At 38.4% G+C, this 25,058-nt stretch overlaps 1 protein-coding gene across 2 annotated transcripts in view; it reads left to right on the top strand.

Moving 5' to 3' along the window:
* The window catches only part of babam2 (BRISC and BRCA1 A complex member 2), a 155,451-nt gene that overhangs the window by 50,176 nt on the left and 80,217 nt on the right, over window positions 1-25,058 (top strand). For both annotated transcript variants that reach the window (XM_052025195.1, XM_052025196.1), the window contains exons 5-6: window positions 1,458-1,652; window positions 13,161-13,235. In XM_052025195.1, the coding sequence (XP_051881155.1) occupies window positions 1,458-1,652; window positions 13,161-13,235 (270 nt within the window). The remainder of the gene's footprint in view (window positions 1-1,457; window positions 1,653-13,160; window positions 13,236-25,058) is intronic.

Genomic DNA, 25,058 nt, shown 5'->3' with positions numbered 1-25,058 from the left:
GGCCTATTCCTATTCCTATTTCTTTTGTTCTTCGCTCCAATTTTTAGGATTGTCAGTCAGGTCATTCTTTGATGGAAATTTGCATTTGGCAGATGGTGAAATTGGGAGCCAAGCATAGATGGGAGCTCATTAGACATTTTACAGATTAGAGTCCTAGAGTAATACAGCATGGAAGCAGGTCCTTCAGCCCAACTCATCCATGCTGACCACGGTGCCCACGAAGCTAGTCCCATTAGCCCCATATCCTTCTAAACTCCTCATATTCATGACCTTATCCAAATGTCTTTATAATATTGTTATTGTATTTGCCTCAACCACTTTCTCTGGCAGCTCACTCCATGTGAAGGAGTTGCCCCTCGGGTCCCTTTTAGATCTTTCCCCTCTCACCTTAAACCCATGCCTTCTAGTTTTTAGTTCCCCTTCCCTTGGGAAACGACTGTGTGTGTGTTCACCCTATCTATACCCTCATGATTTTATACACCTCTATAAGGTCACCCCTCAATCTCCTACATTCAAGGAATAAAGTCCTAGCCTGCCCAACCTCCTCCTGTAGCTCAGATCGTTAACTCTTGAGGTGAGTGTTGCAATAACTGGTGATGAAATCACAAAACAATAATTGGGTATGTTATGATCTTAGACATTGCAGGAATGCTATTGCTCAGGTTATCCAATGATTTTTTTTTCAGTGCAACTCAGTTTGAGTAATAGTAATGTTTCTTCAGAATTCTCCATAGTTCCTGAAGAACTAATGAAGCCATTAATGTTCTCTTTCCTGTTTATTCAAATAATTGCTCAATTGATTTTATTGGGTTGATCATGAGAGGTTTTAATTATGAGCTGACTCCCTTTTAATTTACTGATTATGAATGTGCATTGAACTCACTGCAAACATGCTTGAAAACTTTGACCGCCAGAAGAAGCTATATATTCCACATTTTTTGTTCACGTAACAAATGCAGTGAAGCAGATTTTGTGGTAACTTTCACAAGGGAATTGGATATTAAGTTGGTAAGAAAAATGAGGGATTTGGGGAGAAAAATGGAAGACTGGATAGCTGTTTCAAAGGATCATGAGCTGAATCGTCTCCTCCCGTAGTATAAAATATGGTAGATTAAAGAAATGCAGCCAGTCTTTGATGCAGGGTTCTCCTACTAGGTGGTGATACCCAAAATGTGGGTTGACATTTCAGGGAGAGGCAGCTGATCTGTGTAATTGTTGTGTATTACACATTGTAATCCTGAAACTGGACAAATATTTTGCATTTGATGCCAGGTATACAAAAGGGATAGAACAACACAACTGCAATGCCAGCAATGAAAATACCATAAAATAAAAGCATCTGTAGATGCAAAGATGGTGTGGTTCAAGTGAAGTGAAATAAATTTTTGTTAAATTCTGGAGCATTGGAACACTAACCCAAATGTTTTTTTTCTGTCTGTCTTTTCCACAATGTGCAGCATCTGAATGACTGGAACTCGCAGAATCCAGACTGTCTTCTGCTTGTTATTAAAGAACTGGTGCAGCAGTACCACAAATACCAATGTGATCGACTCCACGAGAGCTCACGCCTTATGTTTGAGTACACAGCACTGCAAGAGGGGCCTGAATTCGGAGACAACATGGAAATCTATGCAGGGAGAAAGAATAATTGGGTAATTTTGTTTAAATAATAGGAACAATAAGAGAAACAATTCATTATGTCTTTAATGACAGCTTCAGAAGGAAAGCTGAAGCCTTACCATACCAAAGCCTGATTCTTTGCAATAATTTGTGTAGTCCATACTCATGAAGGTGAAAGATTATACTTAATCTTGTTGGAGCATGACATCGTGCAGCATACTCCATTAATTTAATTTCTTTATGCACCTTCCTGCTCAATATAACATATAAAGTGTAAGCTGATTATAGTGTGATGGGGAATACGAATCACCTGGGATCTTAATGAACAATGGATCCAGAGATATGTCTCCTTAACCAATGAGATTTAAAGATTCAGATAGAAATATAAATCTCAGAGGAGGAGGATAAACAAGAGTGGCTGATTAATTAAAGTACAGTAAGGAAAAATTGGGAGAGGGAGGAAGACTTTTCAATCATCTCTCACTTTTAATTCAAGGATAATAACATAAAAATTGACAAATTTATACTCTGTTATAGTGACAGCATATTCTGTTTAATAACTACATTCAAAAAACATTTGAATAAGTACATGGATAGGAGGAGTTTGGAGGGATATGAGCCAAATGCAGGCAAATGGTTGGCATGGATGAGTTGGGCTGAAGGGCCTGTTTCTATGCTGTATTACTCTACGACTACATAATGACTCTGACTGCATTTAGGAGTAAGGCTGAACACAAATTAATTGTTTTCATTTTGAACTAGAGAAGATGATTGGCATTGCCTTAACAACCATTGCATTTTTGAATAAGTCCTTGCTCTCTTAATCAACACTTGATTTTTTGTGCTAAGTTCAATGGGGAGTTAATGTGTGAATCCAAGAAGTTATTAAAAAATGGGAAGTTTAGGGCAAGTTGCTGTTTATGTCCAGCAAGCAGTGGAATGACATACATCAAATGGTGAATTCTAGAGCCTCACCACACACAAGTTTCTCCTTATTCATGTGAATTTGCTGTACAAATTGCACATTCACAATGGGATTTATTGTACCAGTTGATGAGTAAAAGACCACCCTTAGTCTCTATGGTTGCATTTTTATATATTTACTACACCAGTCACGCCATGTTTATATCAATCAGATTTTACATTTAAAGAGTATAAGCAAAACTGCTTGAAATCTTCAATAGGCCGGGTTAATCTCTGCAAGAAGAAAAGAGTTAACATTTCAAGTACGTAACTTTTCATTGGAACTGTAAAATGTTACGGATGTTACAGATTTTACATAAGAACATAAAGAAATAGGAGCAGGAGGAGGCCATCTGGCCCATCAAGCCTGCTTCGTCATTCAATAAGATCATGGCTGATCTGGCTGCAGATTCGGCTCCACCTATCTGCCTTTTCCCCATAACCCTTAATTTCCATACCATGCAAAAATCCATCTAACTGTGTCTTAAGTATATTTAATGAGGTAGCCTCAACTGCTTCCTTGGGCATAGAATTTCACTGATTCGCTTCTTTCTGGGAAAAGCAGTTTCTCTTCATCTCTGTCCTAAATCTATTCCCCCAAATCCTGAGGCTATGCCCCCTAGTTTTAGTCTCACCTACCAGTGAAAACAGCTTTCCTGCCTCTATCTTATTTACCCCTTTTAATAATTTTATATGTTTCTATAAGATCCCCTCTCATTCTTCTGAATCTCTTCTCATAGGCTAACCCCCTCATCTCTGGAATCACCCCAGTGAACCTCCTCTGCACCACCTCCGGAGCCAGTATATCTTTTCTCAAGTAAGGAGACCAGAACTGCACGCGGTACTCCAGGTGCGGCCTCACCAGTACCCTGTACATGGCAGCATAACCGCTCTGCTCTTAAATTTAATCCCTCTAGTAGTGAAGGCCAACATTCCATTTGCCTACTTAATAACCTGTTGCACCTGCAAACCAACCTTTTGTGATTCATGCACCAACACTCCCAAGTCCTTCTGCACAACAGCATGCTGCAATCTTTCACCATTTAAATAATAATCTGATCTTCTACTTTTCCTTCCAAAATGGATGACCTCGCATTTCCCAACATTGTACTCCATCTGCCAGACCCTTGCCTACTCACTTAACCTATTTATATCTCTGCAGATTCTCCGCATCCTCTGCACAATTTGCTTTTCTGCTCAATTTAGTGTCATCAGCAATCTTAGATATGCTACACTCGGTCCCCTCTTCCAAATTGTTAATGTATATCATGAACAGTTGTGGGCCACACCGAGCCCTGTGGCACCCCGCTCACCACTGATTGCCAACCAGAGAAACACCCATTTCTCCCAACTCTTTGCCTTCTATTGGTTAACTAATCCTCTATCCATGCTAAGACATTACTGCCAACTCCATGCATCCTTATCTTATGGATAAGTCTTTTATGCAAGTACAGAGGCAGAAAATAGTAAAATAGGTATCCACATCAATATGCATTAATGTTGCATATTAAAGATGTATGTATATTCTAAAGATTGAAAGGACTTGAATTTTAATAATTCTTTTCACATCTTCAAGGGTGACCCAAAGTGCTTCACAGCAAATTAAATGCTTTTAATGTAGTTACTTTCATAACATAGCAAATTGCTGGAATCGTTATGAGCATGGCAACATCCCACAGAGCTGTAAAATAAATTACCTGTTTTATTTGTTAATTGAGTGTTAATTGCTAGCCTGGACTTTATAGAACTGACCTGGAAATCCAAAGAATATTAATGAAACAGCAAATGATAACAGAAATGAAACAAAACAAAACACATTAAAAATTGAAATTGACTATTAAAGTCTTTTTTTAAGTTGGTGTCAATGAAGGTGTGTATTTTCTAATTTTGTGAGTTTCCTCTACAAGGCCCATAGGTATAACAAACTTGTAACGAAATATTCCCTAAAATCTGATGAGATCATGGATTAGTTTCATAATTGAAATATAATAGCCATTTAATCTGTTATTGTAATTCACTAATTAACATTTAAATTATTTTTAACATTTTTAAATCATTAGCTCCTTATTCTTTTGAACTGGCAACATATGTGGATTGCTATTTGCAATAAATGTGTTGCTGATGTTAGTGCATTGGAGAGAAGGTGTGAAAATTATTCAGTTTCCATACATTAATAAGCTTACTTACAATGTGTATGTGAAGCCACTGAAAGTTGCATTTGGATTCTAAGTACTTCTTTACCATACACCGAAATAACACAATCTAGGCTCTCAATTTCATTTTAGGAATGTGCAGTGCCAGAGATGCTATCTTTCAGATTATGCTCTCATCCATTTCTTTCCTATTGTTCAGGTAGATAATAATCTCATTTCTTGAAGAACATCCACTGGTTCTCTAGTACTATGCTTGTTAACGTTTCCCTCTCAGTCAAGTCTAATTAATGGGCTTTCATCTCATTACTGTTTATTTAATATTGCCAACTCTAAATTGTCTTACCCACGCAACAGCCTCTGCATGTAAAATTAGTTAATTTTATTAAGTGTCTTTGTGACATTTCTAAGACATTTTACAAGATAGTATATAAATTCAAGTCTACAGGTTACTTTACAAGCTCTATTGGGGCTCTTTTGTCCAGATTTATATTGTTGGAGAAGTATAAAATTTCCAGAATAATATGAAAAATGCCATTTCCTTCTGTTCAGACTCTTGGCAAATACCAAGCTAATTCCTTTGTTGAGTTGCCAACACCATAATGTTCTTTAAAAATGTTCAAGTATGTTTCAAGTAATAAATGTTTCAAAGTGCATGCAAGTCTTCTGAAACTGTGGCTTGTACTTTATCACATTCCTTTGTGTTTCCTTTGGGCTGCATGTTTCCTTGTAGATGTTTCATCAACCTTTACTATGCCCCTATTAGAAAAAGGAAATGGATAATTTCAAAGGCAGTTGAAAGCAGTAAGTAACAGGACGTGTTACCAGAGGGCAGTTAGAATTATGTGGTAGATTTAACATTAACTATACTGACAACTTGTAAGTCAGAATCAGGTTTATTATCACTGACATATGTTGTGAAATTTATTGTTTTGTGGCAGCAGTACAGTGCAAGACATAAAGTCTTAAAAAATTACTATAAATTACAAAACAAAATAGTTGTGAAAGAGGAATAACAAGGTAGTGTTCATGGACCATTCAGAAATATGGCAGAGGGGAAGAAGCTGTTCCTGAAACATTGAGCGAAAAATTGTTCACTTGTACTTACTAGGAACAATGTGTGTTTGCATATATCTCTCCATTTGTAGTAAGATGATCTGCAGTAACTTCCACTCTCAAGCCATTACCTGCAGAATCTCCAGTCATCTACCCTTGACCTCCCTGCCACCCCATCCTCCTCTTTATCCACTTGCTGCCCTTTGATAACACAATCCTCAAGCATCTAAATCAGCTTATGCATTAATGTTATTGACACTTAGCTCTAATGTTCTCCTATCTCAAAGCATCCGAACTGTTCTATCAGGTTGGTATTTTGAGTTCTAGTCTTTGTTTACAAAACAAAATTGTTAAACCTCTAAGTTTAAAGCTTTTGGAAGAGAAATTCATCTTTGATCATCATCTCTAAACAGAATTACATGACGTCCATTTGTACACGCGTCTTCAGCTTGAGTTCCATCGATGTTTTGTGCCAGTGGCAAGATAAATGTCTCACCACCCTAACCCATGATTTTAAGACCCTATCACAAACTTGCAATCCTTCTTATGAATCCTTGTCCCAGAATGTTCTTGGATTGTATATAAATTTGATGTATTCTGTGAAGCCTCATAATGTTACCTGCCTTCTGTCTCCACCTCTTCTGCAAAAACCTTTTACTTCTCATTCTTTAAGACTTGACAGTTCCAATGCCCCAAGTGTCCTGGAACAGCAAACAAGGGCGGGACCTATTTTTGACCATGTTATAACCTCTCCTTTGTCTTTACAGATACTGACTTATGGGGGATATTCCATTCCAGATGTAGCTACATCATGGCTTGGATTCTAGTTTTATCTATAATTGTGGGATTTTTTTCTGATTAGAAGCTGCAGTGTTCATAGACATGATTGTACCTGCTCTTGAAGGACAATTAGCAAATTGAAAATAGGAGCAGGAATGGGCTACTCAGCCCTTCTGGCCTACTGCAGTATGATCTTGGCTGAGCATTCACTTCTGTACCCTGTTCCCACCCTTCAAAATCAAGGAATCAATCAACTGCCTCCTCCTCGAATATATTTAGTAGCTTGGCTTCTGTGATATGGAATTCCACATGTACACCATCCTTTGATAAAAGATATCTCTCCTGATCAGAGACACGAGATTCTGCAGATGCTGGAATCTGGAGCAGTGCACACAAAGTGCTGGAGGAACTCAGCAGGTCAGGCACCATCTTTGGAGAGAAATGAACAGTCGACATTTCAGGACTGATGAAGGGTCTGGACCCAAAACATTGACCGTTTATTTCCCTCCATAGATGCTGACACCTGCTGAGTTCCTCCAGCATTTTGTGTGTATTTCTCCTGATCGCTGCTCAAAATGGCATACTCCATACTCTATGGCTATGACCTCTGGTTCTGGACTCCCAACCACTGGGAACATCCTCCCTGCATCTACTCTGACTCATCCTGTTAGAATTTTACAGGTTTCTATGGGGTCCCTTCTCATTCTCCTGAACTCCAGTGAATATAGGCTTAATCAACCCAAACTCTCCTCATACATGCCATCCACGTCTCTCCCAATGCAACATGCCATCCTAGGAATCAGTCTAGTAAATCTTTGTTATACTACCTGTACGGCAAAGCCCCTACCTCAGATAAGAAGACCAAAACTGCACACACCACTCCAGATGGTATCTCACCATGGCCCTGTAGCAACAAGCCATCCTTGCTGCTGTACTCAAATCCTCTTGCAATGAAGGCCAATATATCAACCTAACTGCTTGCTGCACCTGAAAACTGCTGCACTTGCTCTCAATGACCAGTATACAAGGACACCCAAGTCTCGTTGCCCCTCCCCTTTTCCAATCTGTCACCATTCAGAAAATAATCTGTCCTCTTTTTAGAACCGGAATGATAACTTCACATTTATCCATCTTGTACTTCATTTGCCTTGCATTTGCCCCTTCACTCAACTTATCTAAATTGCATTGCATCTTTCCATCGTCTTCACAACTCGCATTCCTACCCACCTCTTCCACCCAGTTTTGTGTCATCCGAAAACTTGGAATCGTTGTATTTAGTACTCTCATTCAAATAATTGACACGGCGTACGTGAACCTCTGCTATTCACAATGATCTCTACAGCATCCCACAAGTCACTGCCTGCCACCCAGAAGAAAGAGATCCATTTAGTCCTACTCTGTGCTTCTTGTACATCAACCAGTTTTCAATCTGTGCCAGTATATTGATTCCAATCCCATGTACTTTGATTTTGCGCACTAACCTATTATGTGGGACCTTATCAAAAGCCTTCTGAAAATCCAAATGCATCACATCCATTGGTACTTCCTCATCTGTTCTACTAGTTATATCCACAAAAATTCTGGTGGGTTTGTTAAGCATGATTTCCCTTTCATAAACTCATTCTGGCTTTGTCCAATCCATTTAATGATTCTCAAATGATCCATTCTCTTGTATAATTGATTCTAGCATTTTCCCCAGTACTGATGTTCAGCTTAATGGAATGTAATTCCATGTATTTTTTCCCATTTTTAATAAATATTACGTTTGTATTTTCTCCCTTCCAATCTCTAGGAATTTCTCTAGAATCTAAATTTTGGAAGATGAGTGCCACACAAGAACACAAGAAAATAGGAGCAGGAGTATACCACCAGGCCCCTTAAACCTGCCCTGCCATTCAGTATGATAATGGCTGATCTATGCTGGCCTCATCTCCTTTTCTGTGCCAGTTCCCCATAACGCTCAGTTCTCATTCAAATATTTATCTGTTTCTACCTTTCTATTTGACATACGTAATGATCTGTCCCCCACCACCCTCGGGGGCGGAGAGTTCCAGAGATTCACTACCCACTGAGAGAAGACATTTCTACGGACCTCAGTTTTAAATGACTGACCCCTTATTTTCTAGTTATGTCCCCTTGTTTATAACTCCCACTGGTTAAAACATCTCAGTGTTTACCCTGTTAAGCCCCCTGAGGATCTTTTATGTTTGAATAAAGTCACCACTCATTATGCTAAGCTCCAAGGACCTGCTATTTCCAGGGCCCTTTAGGATTCTCAGATGTAGATTATCGAGCCCTGGGGATTTGTCAGCCTTTAACCCCTTTAACATTCCTAGTACTATTTGTTTACTAATACTGATCTCGTTCAGTTCTTCCCTCTCTCTAGACCCTTGATTCCCTAACATAATAAGGGGATGTATCTATGTCCTTCTCTGTGAAAGCAGAGTAGAAACATGTTTAATTGTTGTGCTATTACTTTATTCTCAATTATAATTTCCCTTTCTCCTGACTATAGGAGACCTACGTGTGTCTATTAACCTTTTTCTCTTCACATATTTATAGAAGCTTTTACAATGTTTCCTGCAAGCTTATTCACTTGCTCTATCTTCCTCCTCTCAATCTTTTTGTCCTCCTTTGCTGAATTCGAAACGTCTGACCGTGGTCACCCTTCCCTAAGGCACCAAGAATGTTAATTATTCCTTCCTCATGCCACGAGATCCAGTCTAGGATAACCTGTTCTCCAGTTGCTTACTCAACATATTGGTCTAAAAAAACATCCCGTACACACTCCAGGATGTCTTCCTCCACAGTATTATTACTAATTTGGTTTGACCAATATATATGTAGATTAAAGTCACCCATGATTACCATTGTACCCTGATTGCATATGTCTCTACTTTCTATTTAGAGTAATTCTATTTTTATATACAGTCCAATGCCCTTTTCTACTGTCAAATGAATTGCAGTTTTCAACTTATTCTCAAATAACATTTTATCAAATGCAGCTATTGTAAGAAACTTTATGATGCTAAGTTATAAAGCATTTTTGTTGGAGCTTATGTGAAGATATAGCCACTCATTTTCCTATGGCTTTTCATGTCATTTCTTCAGGGTTTTTTTGCTCAGATTTACACAAAATTAACCACAGAAATTTTATCCTGACTGTGTTTTATTGCTGGCTCTCTTTCTTTAACTTTTCCAGTTACAAAACAAAAAATGAGATCAGTATTGTTTTGGGAAAAGAAAAGGTTTGCTCTTTCATATTTCAGTGGTTTCTTTGATCTTGTTTTTCATGATAACTTACCGTTCAAATGGTGACTGTCAGTACATGAATGTGAAAACATGGATGATAAAGTGTCTTTCATCATGGAATCCTTGGTTCAACTCCAAATGAGAGAGATGAATTGAAGGTCTCCCTCTGATAACTAGTAGTGGTTTAAGTGTAAGGAGCTTAGGCAATAAGTTTCCTGCAAAAGCAAGCCCAGAAAACAAACTTGGCCTTAAATTCATCACTATTGCAGCACCAATCCACAGTTGTCCACATCCATAAGGCATTGGTAGTGTTCCCAGCTAATATAATTAAATGAATCATATTTTAAATTTTAACTGTTGAGACTAAATGTCAACAATATCCAATATCAGCCTACCAAATTTCAATTTAGTTATCCTGTGAGCAACTTTTTTGCAGAAGTAGCATTGCCTTTTCTGAGGTGAGCCTGTTCATTTTGCTATTGCATCCATTCAAAACTTATTTCCCTTAAATTTTACAGAGAAAACTTTTGAAATATGAAACTAATCTATAAAAATGAAAGCTGGCTCTATGTACTTCCTTCAGCCTAAACTGTCTACAGTGTCAGAAATGAGTTATCTGCTAGTTTTTGCCTTGCCTCAATTAAGTTACTCCAAAATTTCTATTACATATCTGATTAAAGTTTAAAACACTGCTGAATGCTAAATGTAAAATAAAAATGTTACGTTGGCACAAAATTACCTTCTAATTTTACATTTAATAGTGGTTCATTTTGCGTGCTAATTAAGATAAAGGTTTTGGGATTTGTAATGAAACTGCCTAACACCTGGCACATCCAGAATATATGTATGATGATAATAAGGAAAAACTATTTTGTGGAAAATAGGGAAGTCACATCTACATTCAACTCTAGTCCCATTAGTAATGTTATGCTGGCATTGTGGAATCAACTTTGTATTCTAACTCAAAATTGGTTTCAATTAAGTCCATGGAACTACATACTTGGAGGAGAATGCAATGGATAGGTGATACCATAGCAAACAGAGCCAATTTATAAGTTTATATGTTTAAGTTAATTGACCTAAAAAATTTAGAAGAGCATATTGTCTGAATTTCGAACAAACTGATGTTGTAAAGTAAGTATGAACTTAAAACAATGAAGGGTAATCGATCTGAAATGTTAACTGTTTCTGTCTCCACAGATACTGTATGACCTGCGGGCTATTTGAATCACTTTCTGTTTTTATTAATCTTGTAAATTTTTTTATAATGTAAAGTAGATGGTGCATCACATCATATTTAAAATCATGCCAAATAAAATTAGCCCACTCCTTTGGTATAGATAGGCATAATCTGTCTGATATTGGACTACTCTGATACTTCACTATTTCAAAACGGTGATCCGATCCTGCCTGGAGTTATGGCTGTTTAACACAAATTCTCATTGGCGGTTACCCTGTAATGATATTTTTGCTAATTCCCATTGTGAGAGTGTTTCCACAGAATATTGTACCTAATTAATTTATAATGTGAACTCTCTTAAAGAGAACTTTACAAGCCCAACAAGAGAGGGGGCAGTAATGGTCAGATTTAGGAAATAAATCTGAGCAGGTGAAAGAAGATATCTATAGATCAGGATTTTGGAGGTAATGACCATATTTTAATTAGAATTAGGCCATAATTATGGGGAAAAAAATAAAGGTAGATTCTAGCTTGTTATATGATTTGGATAAGATGGATTGGAAGCAGCTACCTGTGAGGAAATCTGCCAGAGCAGCAGAGGGCATTCATAAAAATATAGTGAGAGTTTTGACCAAATATATTCCAAATTAGCAGAAGTTGGATGTAATGGAGGAAGGATAAATCACACTTCTAGATCCCCTGTATATCAAGGAGAAAAAAAGCATGGGATAAGCAAAAAAGGAAAACCTGTGACAGTTAACAAGAACTCCAGAAAGCCTAAGGCAGAAGTGTACATGAGAAAACATCGATGTCTAAACTCAAGGAAACCCCTAAAATGTAAAGGGAAAAATGATTACAAGGAAAATTAGGACCTATTAAAGTATCTTGGCTTGAAAATGCAAGTCATGAGAAAGATTCTGTATAAAAATCTTGTATCTGTCTTCACAAAAGAGGGGGGATGATGTGAAATATTTAAAAAATATAGAGAGATATATAGCATTCTTGAAAGCAGATAAAAGAGAACCAAGGAAGGAAATAGCACAGATCCCACCACTTTTGGCAGGGGAAATACAGGAAGGGTTGTAGAGGCTGGAAGACTGATGGTAACTGCTACAATTTCTTGGAGAAATTTGGTTGTTCAAGGATGGCTAAGATGCCGAGTTCAGATTCAGCAAAGGGAATAAATCAAAGACTAGTGTAAGTATTAGTTGAAGCAGAAATTATTTGCCATAAGTGTCTTGATCTTTTCCTTGGGTCCAAAATCACTGGAATAAGTCATGGCCTTGGTTTCACAGGTTATTTCAAAGTTCATCCCTCAAACTACAGACTTTCTGAGTCTTTGACCTGAAACATTAACTCAGTGTCTCAGTCAACAGATGCTGCCTGACCTGCCGAATGTTTCTAACATTATGTTTTTATTTCATATTTCCAGCATCTGCAGGCTTTTATTTTCATTTATTGATTTTTAATTCTGTATTAGGATATTTACTCCATTGTAGTGCAACTTGAATCACCAACAGTACAGCTAGTTGATCCATGTGAATGTGTTGAAATGACTCATGGTTTTGTTTTCATGCCTTGTAACTGCAGTTTGAATGCTATATTTCCCCCCATTCCATTAGATTGTAAAACATAAATAGTGTAGTTGGTTAGCTTACTTATTCATCTCCAGGATCTGGACTTTAATGTAACTAGTGGAAACTGGAGAATATGCGCTTAAATTTAAAACAATTTTTTATTTAGTTACGTGAGGGTATTGAATAATCTCCACTCAATCAGTTCTGCAGTTGCACTGACTACTGTGACACCTTTGGTGTATAACAACTATCCTCTCGGGTATTGAATATTCAATAGAAAGAGTTGAAAACTTGAGTAAAAATGATCTTCCCTGAACAACTTTGTTCTGCAATTATAATAGATCTCCTAAGCATTTTAATGAAATCTGTAAAAAAAAATACATTAAAAATATTTCATTTTGCTCATGTTTACCCTGCATCAGCAATAGAAGTTGTATCTAGACTTAATATATGAAATGTTAACCATTGAATGCTTTACATAAACATAATAAAAACTGTAAGATTTCACAGTTCTTCTTTCACAGTGGATGGATGGGGATTCAGTTCTAGGTACTATGATAATTGTTTGTGTCAATTCCACAGACCGGTGAATTCTCTGCCCGCTTCCTTTTGAAACTGCCAGTGGATTTCAGCAATATCCCAACGTACCTTCTCAAGGTAAAAGTCTCCTCCATTCTCAGAACAATAAATGGATTTGTTTAAAATTGCCAACAGGACCACCTTCAGATAAGTTTCCATACGCTTTTGTTTTACTCTAGATCAACCCCAAACATTATTTTGTTGTTACATTAAGTTTATTTCTTGCAAGAGAATTTACTTTGGATGGATTTCTTGTTGCCATCTCTGGTACCAATTTACTCTTTGGATAGGTAGTTTGAAGGGATTGAATAAAAACTAGAGAAACGGAAAACTAGGAGATCAATGGAAGTAACAGTGAAAATGAGAAAGTAATAATGAACTGATTGTGGAAAAACTTAGAGTAAGATTCCAAAAAGAAATTGGGGCCAGGTGTGTGTGGCTTGTGTGTGAATATGCAGAATGTTTCAAATCAAAATTGCAAAGTTGGGAGCATTTCACTGGGAGAACATGAAATGGAGAAGTAGCTTTGTTAAAAGAATACTGGAAACTTAATGTGCCTGATTTATTTATTTATGTTCCCACACACTGGGGCGGGGGAGGGCAAAAATGGGTTGGTGTGCCAATTTCAATAACACATTCTATAACAGTTGCAAAACATAGTAAGATTCCAGAGAGTAGCATTAAAATAATATTAAAAAGATATGCAGTCAGACTCTGGATTACGTAAGGGCTTCATTCCTTTGTAAGCCGATTTCTCCGTATTCCAGAAATACTCGTTTTCTAAAGCTACCCATGTTCTATCGCTCCATAGACACTTGGTATAATTCTTTCATTTCATCAAATATTCCCCTTGTGACTACCCATAATTAAACTAATAGAATATATACCATATCCAGTCATTAATGAATGCCATGAAATATTTTTTATTATTATTATTGTCTTGAAAAATGCTTTAAAAATGGATGGGAGAATTTACATGAAGTCCTATTTCCATAAGTCAGGTCATCTATAACTTGGGAAGCCCCATATATAGATAAAGTTAAGGAATAGGAAACGGGAAAATAAAGTAAAGGGATAACGGGAAAGGTCCACATACAATTCAGAAAGTTGCATCTGAATAATATAGTGATTGTAACTACTGTGAAATTAGCATAAAACTAAAATGTTGGTAATTTTTTTTTAAGAATGCAACAAAGACTCCTGCTAGACTATCAAAGAAGCATCGAGGCCAATAAGTGTTATGAGTGTAGGGAAAAAATTGGAAAATATCAACCACCACATTATGAGATTTGAGATGATAATTAAAAGTCAAAAATATAAATAGTGTTCTTGGAATGAAGAAGTGTTCAGAAAACTAAGATGTAACTCATTAACTGGGAGAAAAATTTGGCAAAGAATTAACAGTGGGGAATCTTTGAATAAGAGACAAAGAGTATCAAATTGTTAAATTCCTATCAGACAAAAAGGGATTGATCAAATCAAAATATTGGAATAAATATTGATAAGGGATTTAAATTTGAAGGGAGGCATTTGATTACAGCAATGGAGAAGAAAATTATGAAGGAAGTTTTAAGAGGTGAAAAAGGCAATTGGAAGACCTTAAAGACAAAATGAAGTGATTGTATAAATGGAGGTAAATAGTTTTTATAAGAATAATTAAAGATTGGGTAAGATGAAGGGAAGAATATGGTTGTAAAGGATAATGGTTCGTTATTCAATGTAATTCATTCATAAGCATTCAACAGAACTCGGTGCACCAATCCAAATGTTGTGCATCACTGGCCTTTGAAGGGAATCAGACAGGAGATAGCAGAGTCTCTGTCCAGAATTTTTTCCACCTTCCTTAGATAAGCAGACTATGTAGAGAACTATAACATAGCTTTAACCAAGGTGGCGTACAAGGATAAACCTGCACAGCTTAACCACGAGTGATAGGAAGATTATAATTAACAGCAAATTTGGAAATTGTGGACAATTGTAGTTCAAGAAGGCAGTTCATCACTACCTTCTACTGGACCAATAATGATGGATAGTAAGTGCTCCTAAATACTGTGAAGTGTTACTATACTATAATAGACATTTTGAAGTGTGTGGTCTTGATGCTGTGAATGGAAAATAACATTTCCCTAAGTTGGGGAGATGATGGCAAGGAATTTTTCATAGTAGGTGAGGGAGAAGGAGGAGCTGGAGACATTTCCTCTTGTAGAATTGTTCAGCACAGAAACAGTTGAGAATAGCTATACATTAGAATGGTTGAAGATGCAGCATTATAGACAGAGAGCAGGGAATAATTTTGCAGTGTTTAGGCAAAGATCTAGTACTGCCATGATGGGCCAGATCTCTTGCTCAGCTATAAAGTGTGTAGTCTAAAATCCATGGATAAATACAAGCCCTGAATTTAATTTATGTACAATGTTGTGGAATATATTTTATATATTTGGTTTCAAAATTTCTGTTCTGCAGCAGGAGCTGCAGAGGGGATGGTTCCCTCCAAAGCTAAAGGTCGAAATCAATCACATAAATCCATGGCTTGCTGTATATTTGTAGTTTGTCCCAGCTCTTTGTTATTTTGTGGTGGGGGCAGCACAGAGTATAAGTTACCACTATTTTAGCACAGTAATAATGGACTAGGTACTCCAGGTGGTAATCTGAAGACATTAATGTGTTGCCCCTATGTTGACAGTAATTTTAGGCATTTGAACCAGTTTGCACCCAATATTTTAACACATTTGTTCATATTTCCTTTCATAGGAGGGGGCAGTTTGTGCCGTCTATGCTGGCTCTCATTGTAATTCCATCGATCCTGTTCCCTCATTTATCTCCCTGTAACCTATTCTCCCTCACCTGCCATCAGCTCTCCCCGATTCTTCCACCACTATCTACACAAGGTGTAATTTACAATGGCCACCTAACCAACCAGCATGTCTTTGGGATGTGGGAGAAAACTGGAGCATCTGGGGGAAAGTCATGCTTGTGGAAACTCCACACACGGTAGAAGCCACTGCACTGGAGGTCAGGAACAAACCTGACTTGCTGGAGCTACTGAGCCCCACTTTAAAGCCCATCTATTCTGATTATTCTGCTGCTACATGTTTATGTTCCGTACTGGGCATTTTGAACTATATTTTTCTAATTTTCTCTTTGGCATCTGTTTGCCTGCCTAAAGTTGTGTGCAGTTTAAGGGAATGTGATATGAGAGATCAAAAGCATATGATATAGATTAGAGTTCATGATAATTTTTTTATGCAAAAATTTGAATAAAATCCTATATTCTCATTGGGAGAGAATAAATAATGTTAGGAATTTGTGCCTGTTAGAATTAAGATTTTTAAAATGCTGTTTTCTCATTCGGTGACTTTACATAAGTTCCTGATTGTGGGAAACTATAGGACAGATTTTATGCCGCACTATTTCTTTATCTCCCATTATTTTGCTATGTATGCTATTTATCTGGGTGGCTGTAATTCTTAGAGAAAGAATATGGAATTATAACTGAAGGCCCGGCAAAAATTTACCTGCTTGTTGAAAAGCAAAAAAAAACTACTAATAGAAATGTGAAAAAAGAATAGCTTTGTGTTTAGAGAAACAGATAACATTTCAGGTTGATAACCTTTCATCAATTAATTTTGAATTGCTTTCCCTCCTAATTCAACCAATTTTTTAAATAGAGAAAATCAATGTATCTTCCATCACTCGTATCTCATATTCACCTTGACGTACACTGAATTTTTACAAGATATTGATTTTTCTCAGAATCTTTTTGATGAGTGCCAGCACCGATTATCATAATTCCAGTCATTTCTTCCCTCCCCTTTCAACAATCTGAAGAGACCATTCCCTCTGGGACTCTCGGCCACCAACCACTTCCCATAGCATGGTACTTTTCAATGCTACCCTGCACTTTTACCTCGTCCCACCATCCAGGGACCTAAATAGTCCTTCCATGTCAGGCAGCAGTTCACTTGCATTCATTCCTAATTTAGTGTTTTACATTCGGTGCTCATGATGTGGCCTTGTGTTGTAGAAATCAAATGCAGATTGGGTGACAGCTTTGTAAAATGTCTCTATTCAGGCCATAAAGGCAACCCTGAGCTCCCAGTCTCCTGCCCGATAATTCTCCGTCCCACTCCCATGCTGACAGCTCTGTTTGTGGCCTATTATTGCTCCATGTGTAAGCTCGTCTCTTGTCTGGGCACGTTACAGCCCTCAAGCTGATTAATGAATTTATCAATTTCAGGTAACTACCATTCCCCGTCCACCCCTCTCTCCATAGTTACGGCCGTAAATTTCTGTTTCAAGTTGTTTTTTTGTTCTTTTCTGTCTCCAGCTGTTGGTTTTTAACGTAATTGTTACCTTGACAACTTTGTTCTGCATCATATCACAGACGCTCCCCCTTCTCCATCTTTCCTTCTCTGCAGTATAAAACATGCAGGGTCTTTGACCCAAAACATCAATTCTGTTTCTTACCCTACTGATCCTGCCTGACCTTTTGGGTGTTCCTAGATTTCCTGTTTTGTTTTGAATTTCTAGTATCTGCAGTTGTTTTTTTTTAGCTCCAATGCTTAATTATGACTTCTGGCTTATTTTTGGCTGTGTGGTTCATCATTTTATTTTGTGTTGGTTGTGCTTTCTTGTGATTGTATATATTAAATTCCAAGCATGCTAGAAAAGGAACGAGTATTTATGTAGCAGCTTTATTCAGTTCATCGTATTTTTCAAAGATGTCCCATAGAAATTTGTGGGGAATGAATCTGGCTACAGTTATGCCAATAAACTGACAAGTCTTTTCTCTTTCCATTTGGTGCACAACTATTTCAATAGCATTCATGAAATTCTTCAGTCTGCCCATTATTTGTTGCAACTATTTGCAATGCTTTTATTTCATCACTTTGCACTGACTGATCACAGAAGTCAATAGACCACCATCATCCATAGAAAAGTCAAGTTGCTTTCAAGATTTTCGCTGCTCATGGCAGTTTTATGGCACATGGTCTCACCCTCAGGACATTGCTGTAGGATTGCCTTTAGTTCCGTCCTAGGCCCAGCCATCAACTATTTCATTAATGTCCCTCCCTCCACGTCCAATGTATGGATATTCATTTTAATGCACATGACTTTAGATAATGAAACATGGAAATATTCAGATATGTTGCAAGAAATATTACACATTCTCATTGTTGAATTCTGTGCAGGGATCATTTTGGTGAGTGTGGTACGGGATAGGGTGGAGGGGGCAGTTGCAGTTGTTTTTGGTGGGAGTTATCATTGATCCGAAACTTAGCCAGTAGTGATCTGGAAATTATAATTCACCTGAAACACGAAAATGGTGCTGAATGGTTGACCCACATCCGTTTTGAGCAGGACAAATTGCCAATGGTACTTTGTTACACACAAGGAATGTTTGCAGATGACGTCAAAATTAGTGGTATAGTGGGCACTGAAGAAGGTTTTCTAACATTGCAACGGGATCTAGTTCAGTTGGGAAAATGGGCCAAGGATCGGCAGATTGAATTTAACTCAGGCAAGTGTGAAATGTTGCGTTTTGGGCAGTTAAGCCAGGCAGGACTTGCACAGTAAATGGCAGGGCCCTGGAGAGTCTTGTAGAAAAGAGAGACCTAGTGGTACAAGTTCGTAGTTCCCTGAAAGTGGCAACACAGGCAGACACAGGTGAAAAAAGCATCTGGCACTCTTGCCTCCATTGGTCAGGGCACGGAGTACAAGAGTTGGGATGTTATATTACAACTGTACAAGACGTCGTTGAAACCACAGTTGGACTATTGTCTGCAGTTCTGGTCACATAGCTGTAAGAAGGATGTCGTTAACCTTCACAAGGACATTACCAGGACTGGAGAGCTTGAGTTATAATGAGAGACTGGGTAGGCTGGGGATTTTTATCCTGGAGTATAGGAGGCTGAAAGGTGACCTTGCAGAGGTATATAAAATCATGAGGGGCATAGATAAGGTGAATGGGTCACAGTCTTTTTCCCAGGGTAGGGAAGTCTAAAACCAGGGGGCATAGAGGGGTGATGGGTATGTGGAACGAGCTACCAAAGGAAGTTGTAGAGGTGGGTACAATTAGAAAGACATTTGGATAGGTACATGGATAGAAGAGGTTTAGATGGATATGGACCAATCGCAGGCAAATAGGACAAGCTCAGGAAGGCACCTTGGTTGGCATGGATGAGTTGGGCTAAAGGGCCTGTTTCCGTGCTGTATAGCTCTGACTCTGTAAAGGATCCAAAGCAGAAGTCTGGGGGTATGATAGGGTTTTAGAAAAATACATAAAATGCTCAGCAGATCAGGTAGCATCTTTGCAAAGGGAGAAGGAGTTAATGCTTCAGGTCAATAATCTTTCTCTCCAAAAACATTGCCTGAGCTGCCGAATATTTCCGGTATCCGCAGTTTTTTGCTTTTGGGTTTTTGATAAAATTCTGTTGAAGAGCACATGATCGTGCCACGCTAAAGGAGGGAATTTTGAATAGCATCTCCAAGAGCAGGTCGGAGGCTGGGTATTATGCAGCAAGCAACAAACCTCTTGATTCCCTGTCAACCACTTGGAAAAACATATGCTTTAAATCCTTGAGGAAGCTATCACCTGAAAAGATCCCCTTGAAGTCTGATATCATCTTGATTTGGGAAATACATAGCTAATTGTTCCTAATTATCAGGCCAAAATCCTGAAACACCCTGTCTATCAGCACTGTGGCAGTATCTTCACATCAACTGCAGCATTCAAGAAGGCAGCTCAGCATCACCTTCTCGAGGATAATTGGAGATAAAGCAATAACTACTGGTCTTTCCAGTAACACTGACATGCCATGAATATTCTCATTATATCTCCTCTTGTTACACCAGCCTTTTTAAGAAAAAAATCAGGTAAATGTCAAAAGTTCTTTGATCCATTCCATGTGTATATCACAAAATCTTTTTTAAAAATGGTTAATTTTTTGGAATATTTGAATTGTCCCTGACATTAACTTCTAGATTCAAAGCATGTTTTAATATGATTTATTGCTTTTCTTGTTACGCTTGATTTCTTTGGTCAAAACCTTTATCTCTTGTAGCTAATTCTAAGAAGTGTTCTTCCTTGGCTGGTGCCAGTAAATGCATTCAAGACCTGCATATCGGGTAACAAATTGCCTGTTCCTTCTAAAGAAGAGCAATTTAATTCTTGACTGGGATAATTTTAGCAAGGATCTTCGAGAAACTCCTCTGTTTGGATGACTGTTGTGATATTATAAACTCAGTTGTCAATGGCTTCCATTATTTGCATATTATATTGGTGAATAAGGATAGTGAAGATCAAACAAAAAGCTAGCTAAATACACGTTATCTAACATTGTATTTTCTAACAATTTCACCAGATTGAAGTAATGACAACACAAAAAGCAATTGGTGGGAGCCATATTTACCTAAGTTTCAAGTCAAAATAATTCAATTCTTTTGATCCTTTTAACTCAATATGTAATTGAATCCATCACTCACTTGAGTGTGTGCAAATGACTAAAATACTGTAGTTTAAGATACTTTCTTCCCAGCATGTCATACTGTTACTTAGCAAAACTGGGTGAACACAATGACAAATTTGACGATGGGTTGCCATGGAGGTAAAGCTGCAAAGATGATACACTAAACTAATGCCGCGAATGAGGAAAGATTGAGCAGAACAACCCTTTGCTGTATGGAACTGAGCAGAGTGACTGGTGTTCTTATTGAAACCTGCACGATTCAAATGGGGCTTGACAGGGTCGATGCCGTGAAGATGTTTCTCCTGATGCAGGATTCTAGAACTAGGGGGTAGAGTCTAAGGACAAGGGATTGACCCCTCCTCCCCTGCCCCCACCTCACTTGACAATGGAACGAGGAGTAATTTCTCGAAGGGGTGGGAACTTTTGGGATTTTCTACCCCAGTGGGATGTAAATGCTTAGTCATTAAGTTGCTTCTAATTGGGGATAGGTATTTGGACCAGACAGGAATAAAGAGCTTTGGGGAATCAGGCAAAAATATTGAACTGAGGCCAAAGATCAGGTCAGGCATGATCTTGTTGAATAGTAGAACGGAACTTGAGAGGCCACGTGACTTTATCTTGTCTCTGTGTCTAATGTTCCTTTGTTTTTATGAACCTGAGCTGAAAAAAAATTCTTGAATGTTTAAAAAAACAGCTCGTGTATTTTGCTCATAGATAATTAAATAATGATATGTTATTGGCAGTACACATGACTATTCTCATTGTAGGCTTCTGTACTATGACTAACAAAGAATCATTTGTTTTGCATAAGGATCACTTGATAAATTAAAATAATGGGAGCATGTTTAATGAAATGCAAACGACTGTGGTAAGTATTGGCTAAATGAGTTTAACTGATTCTGTTTATATTCACAATTGCAGACATAATACTGAATCAGACAGAATGCCTCAAGAACTAATCATAGAGAAACATCAAATGTGCTCCTATTTATAGTGTACTTGTAGAAAATAGAATTCTGCAAGTAATTGTTTATGAACGTTGTACCAAAATAGTACTTGTAGTGATTCAAGGTTGCTGTTGTAGGCTTTTGTATTGTTCTGACTTCTGTGTCAGCACATTATAATCTAGTAGTACTTATGATGTTAAGAGTTTGACAAGGCTCTAAGGAATCCTGTCCTTTTGTAAAGAAAAAGTTATATAATTCAAATGGTTCACTGAAAATTTAAAAAGAAAAACATTGACCAAGAAGAATAGTTTTGTCCAGACATGGGTTGCTTCTGAGATTGTTGTTGTAGACCTTAAGCACACAGACATTATTAATATTTTTGTCTAGACATAAGATCAGGTACCTCTGTAGTCATGACCTCATTCATCCTTCAGAAAAAGTTCTAGGGTTTCAAAGGTGTACATACTTAGAAAACGAAAACATTGAGAAGCTTGCATTAAATCTAAAAGATAATATATTGATTGAAGTGTTGTCTGAGGTGATGTACACTATGAAGTTCTGATGATGTTAACCATTGTTGAGGCAGATGATTTGTGATCGCTAATTTGGCTATCGCTCAGATCAGCTTAGTAATCAGCATTTGTGCTTCGGTTTGGACCTTGCACACAGGAGGACCCGGGACATTTATACAAACAAAGCATGCAGGAAAGGGCCAACTGACCGTCAATTCCATTCAGGTTCGGTGTAACAGTCTAAAGTGATCTTAAATAGTCCATACGTCCACCTGCTAAGCTCGGTTGACTTTTCAAAAGTTTCAACAAATCCAAACTTGTATGAATTCTATTCCAAAGGTCTATGACCCTCAGCAAAAGGGAGAGCATCTAACATCCACTCTCGTTCTATGAATACATAATTTCTATGTTGCACTGTCATTTTCCATGATAACTAGCAAACACAATAATTTCAATAATTTTCCATAGTAACTGACATTGGCACCTGTTAGATTACATAATCATCCAAACGAGGGATGGCAAAAATGTCAGCAGTACCTCTGCTGTGACAGGAAATGATAACTGCTGGACTGACCACCACCAAATCTGCTCTTACCATGTCCATCAACATGGGCCCAAAGCATCAGGTTTTCTACAGAAGCATTGCTGTACAACTATCATTGTCAGAGCTCTCAAGGATCCCACGGAGTTGCCTTTTCTCAAACAACAACAGATTCCCAACCCAGAGGAACCACAGAGTGTCCACATCTTATGGGCTTCCCTGAAGTCTACCATAATTGGTACCTACAAGGAGACTCTTGCCTTCTGTACCAAGAATAAGCAGGACTGGTTTGACGAGAGCGACCAGGAGATTGAAGAGCTAATTAAACAGAAATGTAAAGTCTTCCTGGATTAGAAACACCACCATTCCTCAAATGAAACAACTCTACTGGTATCCGAAGGCAGAGGCCCAGCAGAAAACCCCTGACCTAAGGAACAGATAGTGGATGGAGAGAGCACTGGACATTCAGCAACCCCCTAACTGCCATGATGTGCAGAGGGTCGTCAGAGGTGTCAAGACCATCTACAGTCCTAGCTCCTAAGGCCTAATCCAACTAAGAGCCAAAAATGGGGCTGAGCTCTTCAGGGACAGAGTGGCAATTAGCATCTGCTGGGAGGAGTGCTTCAAAGCCTTCCTCAACTGCAACTCCATCCTTGATGTGAGCATCCTTCACTTCATTCCACAATTCGTCCAGCCTTGTTGCCTACTTGGAAATGGGCAATATGCTTGCTGAAGTCCACAAACTCTGCAAAGAGCTTCAGTCACAAATCCACAAAATCCTTGTTGACTTCTGGAAAGACAAGGCTATCGCAGGGGATTTTGAGGATGCCATAATCGTGGCCATCTTCAAGAAAGGAGATGTCCAACTATGGTAACTAAGGAAAGCACTCTGCCATTTTTCACAGGAAAAGTTATCGCCACTGTCCTTATCTACCACCCAGTGGCCGAAGAGCTGGTCCCTGAATTGCAGAATGGATTCCAGCAATGCAGAGGCACAGAGGACATGATGTTTAATATCTCCAAGAAAAATGCAGAGCTGATTTCAGTGAAGGCCAGCTTTGAACAAAACTGTCTCATTCCCCCAACACTTTACTCATTTAATCTTGGGACAATGTTGCACCTCATTTCCAACAAACTTCCTACAGGAAAGGAGCAAATCTTCTGAGCTAATGGAAAACTCTTCCAACCTACAGTGACTACGCTCAAGAACCAAGGTCATCCAGTACTCAGCAATCAAGCTGTAGTTTGTAGACAAAGTTTACACTTGCATGTGCTCCAACACAAAGATCCAAACGATTGTCTGTTTATGAGGTTCATGTTCATTGAATGAATGCAAAAAAAAGAAAAAACATGTTCACTGAAGTATGTGAGAGGATAGGCCTTGCACACAAGACAGAGCTCCTCTACCAGCCAGTCACCACTGTACCACACAGTGCGCTGCCACTTCTGGTATCTTGAGAGCTACCTCTTGGCAAAGGCAGTTGAAATTCATCATCGCCTTCAATGTGCCAGCACAGCATTTAGTTGATTGAAGAAGAGGGCATTTGAAGATTCAGACTTCAGATCTGACACAAAATTCATGGTCTACTGGGAAGCAATGATCCCTACTTTCCCACTTGATTCTGAGATTTGAATTACCCACAGCAGGCACCACAAGGTAATGGTGTCCTTCACCATTGGTAATTATCATTACCAGACAATGGTAATGACATCCAATGCTGTTTCTGCAAAATCCTCCAAGCTCATTGGAAGAACAAACAAACCAAAATCTGTGTCATCTCCCAGGCCTACATATCCAGCATTGAGACCTTCATTACACTCAGTCGGCAACATTGGGCACACCACGTCACTCACGTGCTTGGCACCAGACTCCCAAAACAGACCACCTATTCTGACCTTTGTCTTGGGAAAGGAATACCTGGCAGACAGAGGAAAAGGTTCAAGAATATGCTTAAAGTTTCCTTGGGGAAAATGACATCCCTACTGGGAATCGAGCCCATGATCGCTCAAAGCGGTGGAGGTAATAATGTTGAGAACCTCAAAGTTCATGGATCTGAAGCACACAGAAGACCTGCGGCAACACTCTGCAAACTGCCCACCCCATCAGCTGTTGTCTTGCCCATCTGTGACAAGGTCTGCAGGTCCCTCATGCTCCTCATCAGCCACCTCAGAATTCAGAAAACTGAATTGAAATCCAGTCATCCTCTATCTTGAGGGACTATCATTTGAAGAACTATCATAAATGTCATAGCATCTACATTTAAGTCAAAAGCCACCAAACTCCACATCTTTCCTTAGTAAAAACATGAAACATTTGAGGTTTTCATCGTAGCTTAGGTTTTGTAAACAAGGTATCGATCTAGTGATTCATTCCTTAAACTTTTCCAGGTGAAGGAAAAACTCAACAAATCATTCTGATTTAGTGGGTTCTG

This window comes from Pristis pectinata, chromosome 10, assembly GCF_009764475.1.
Source record: "Pristis pectinata isolate sPriPec2 chromosome 10, sPriPec2.1.pri, whole genome shotgun sequence".
In the NCBI taxonomy this organism is placed as follows: Eukaryota; Metazoa; Chordata; class Chondrichthyes; order Rhinopristiformes; family Pristidae; genus Pristis; species Pristis pectinata.
The sequence above is the reverse complement of the archived record's forward strand: the minus strand, read 5'-3'. Positions and strand labels throughout refer to the sequence as shown.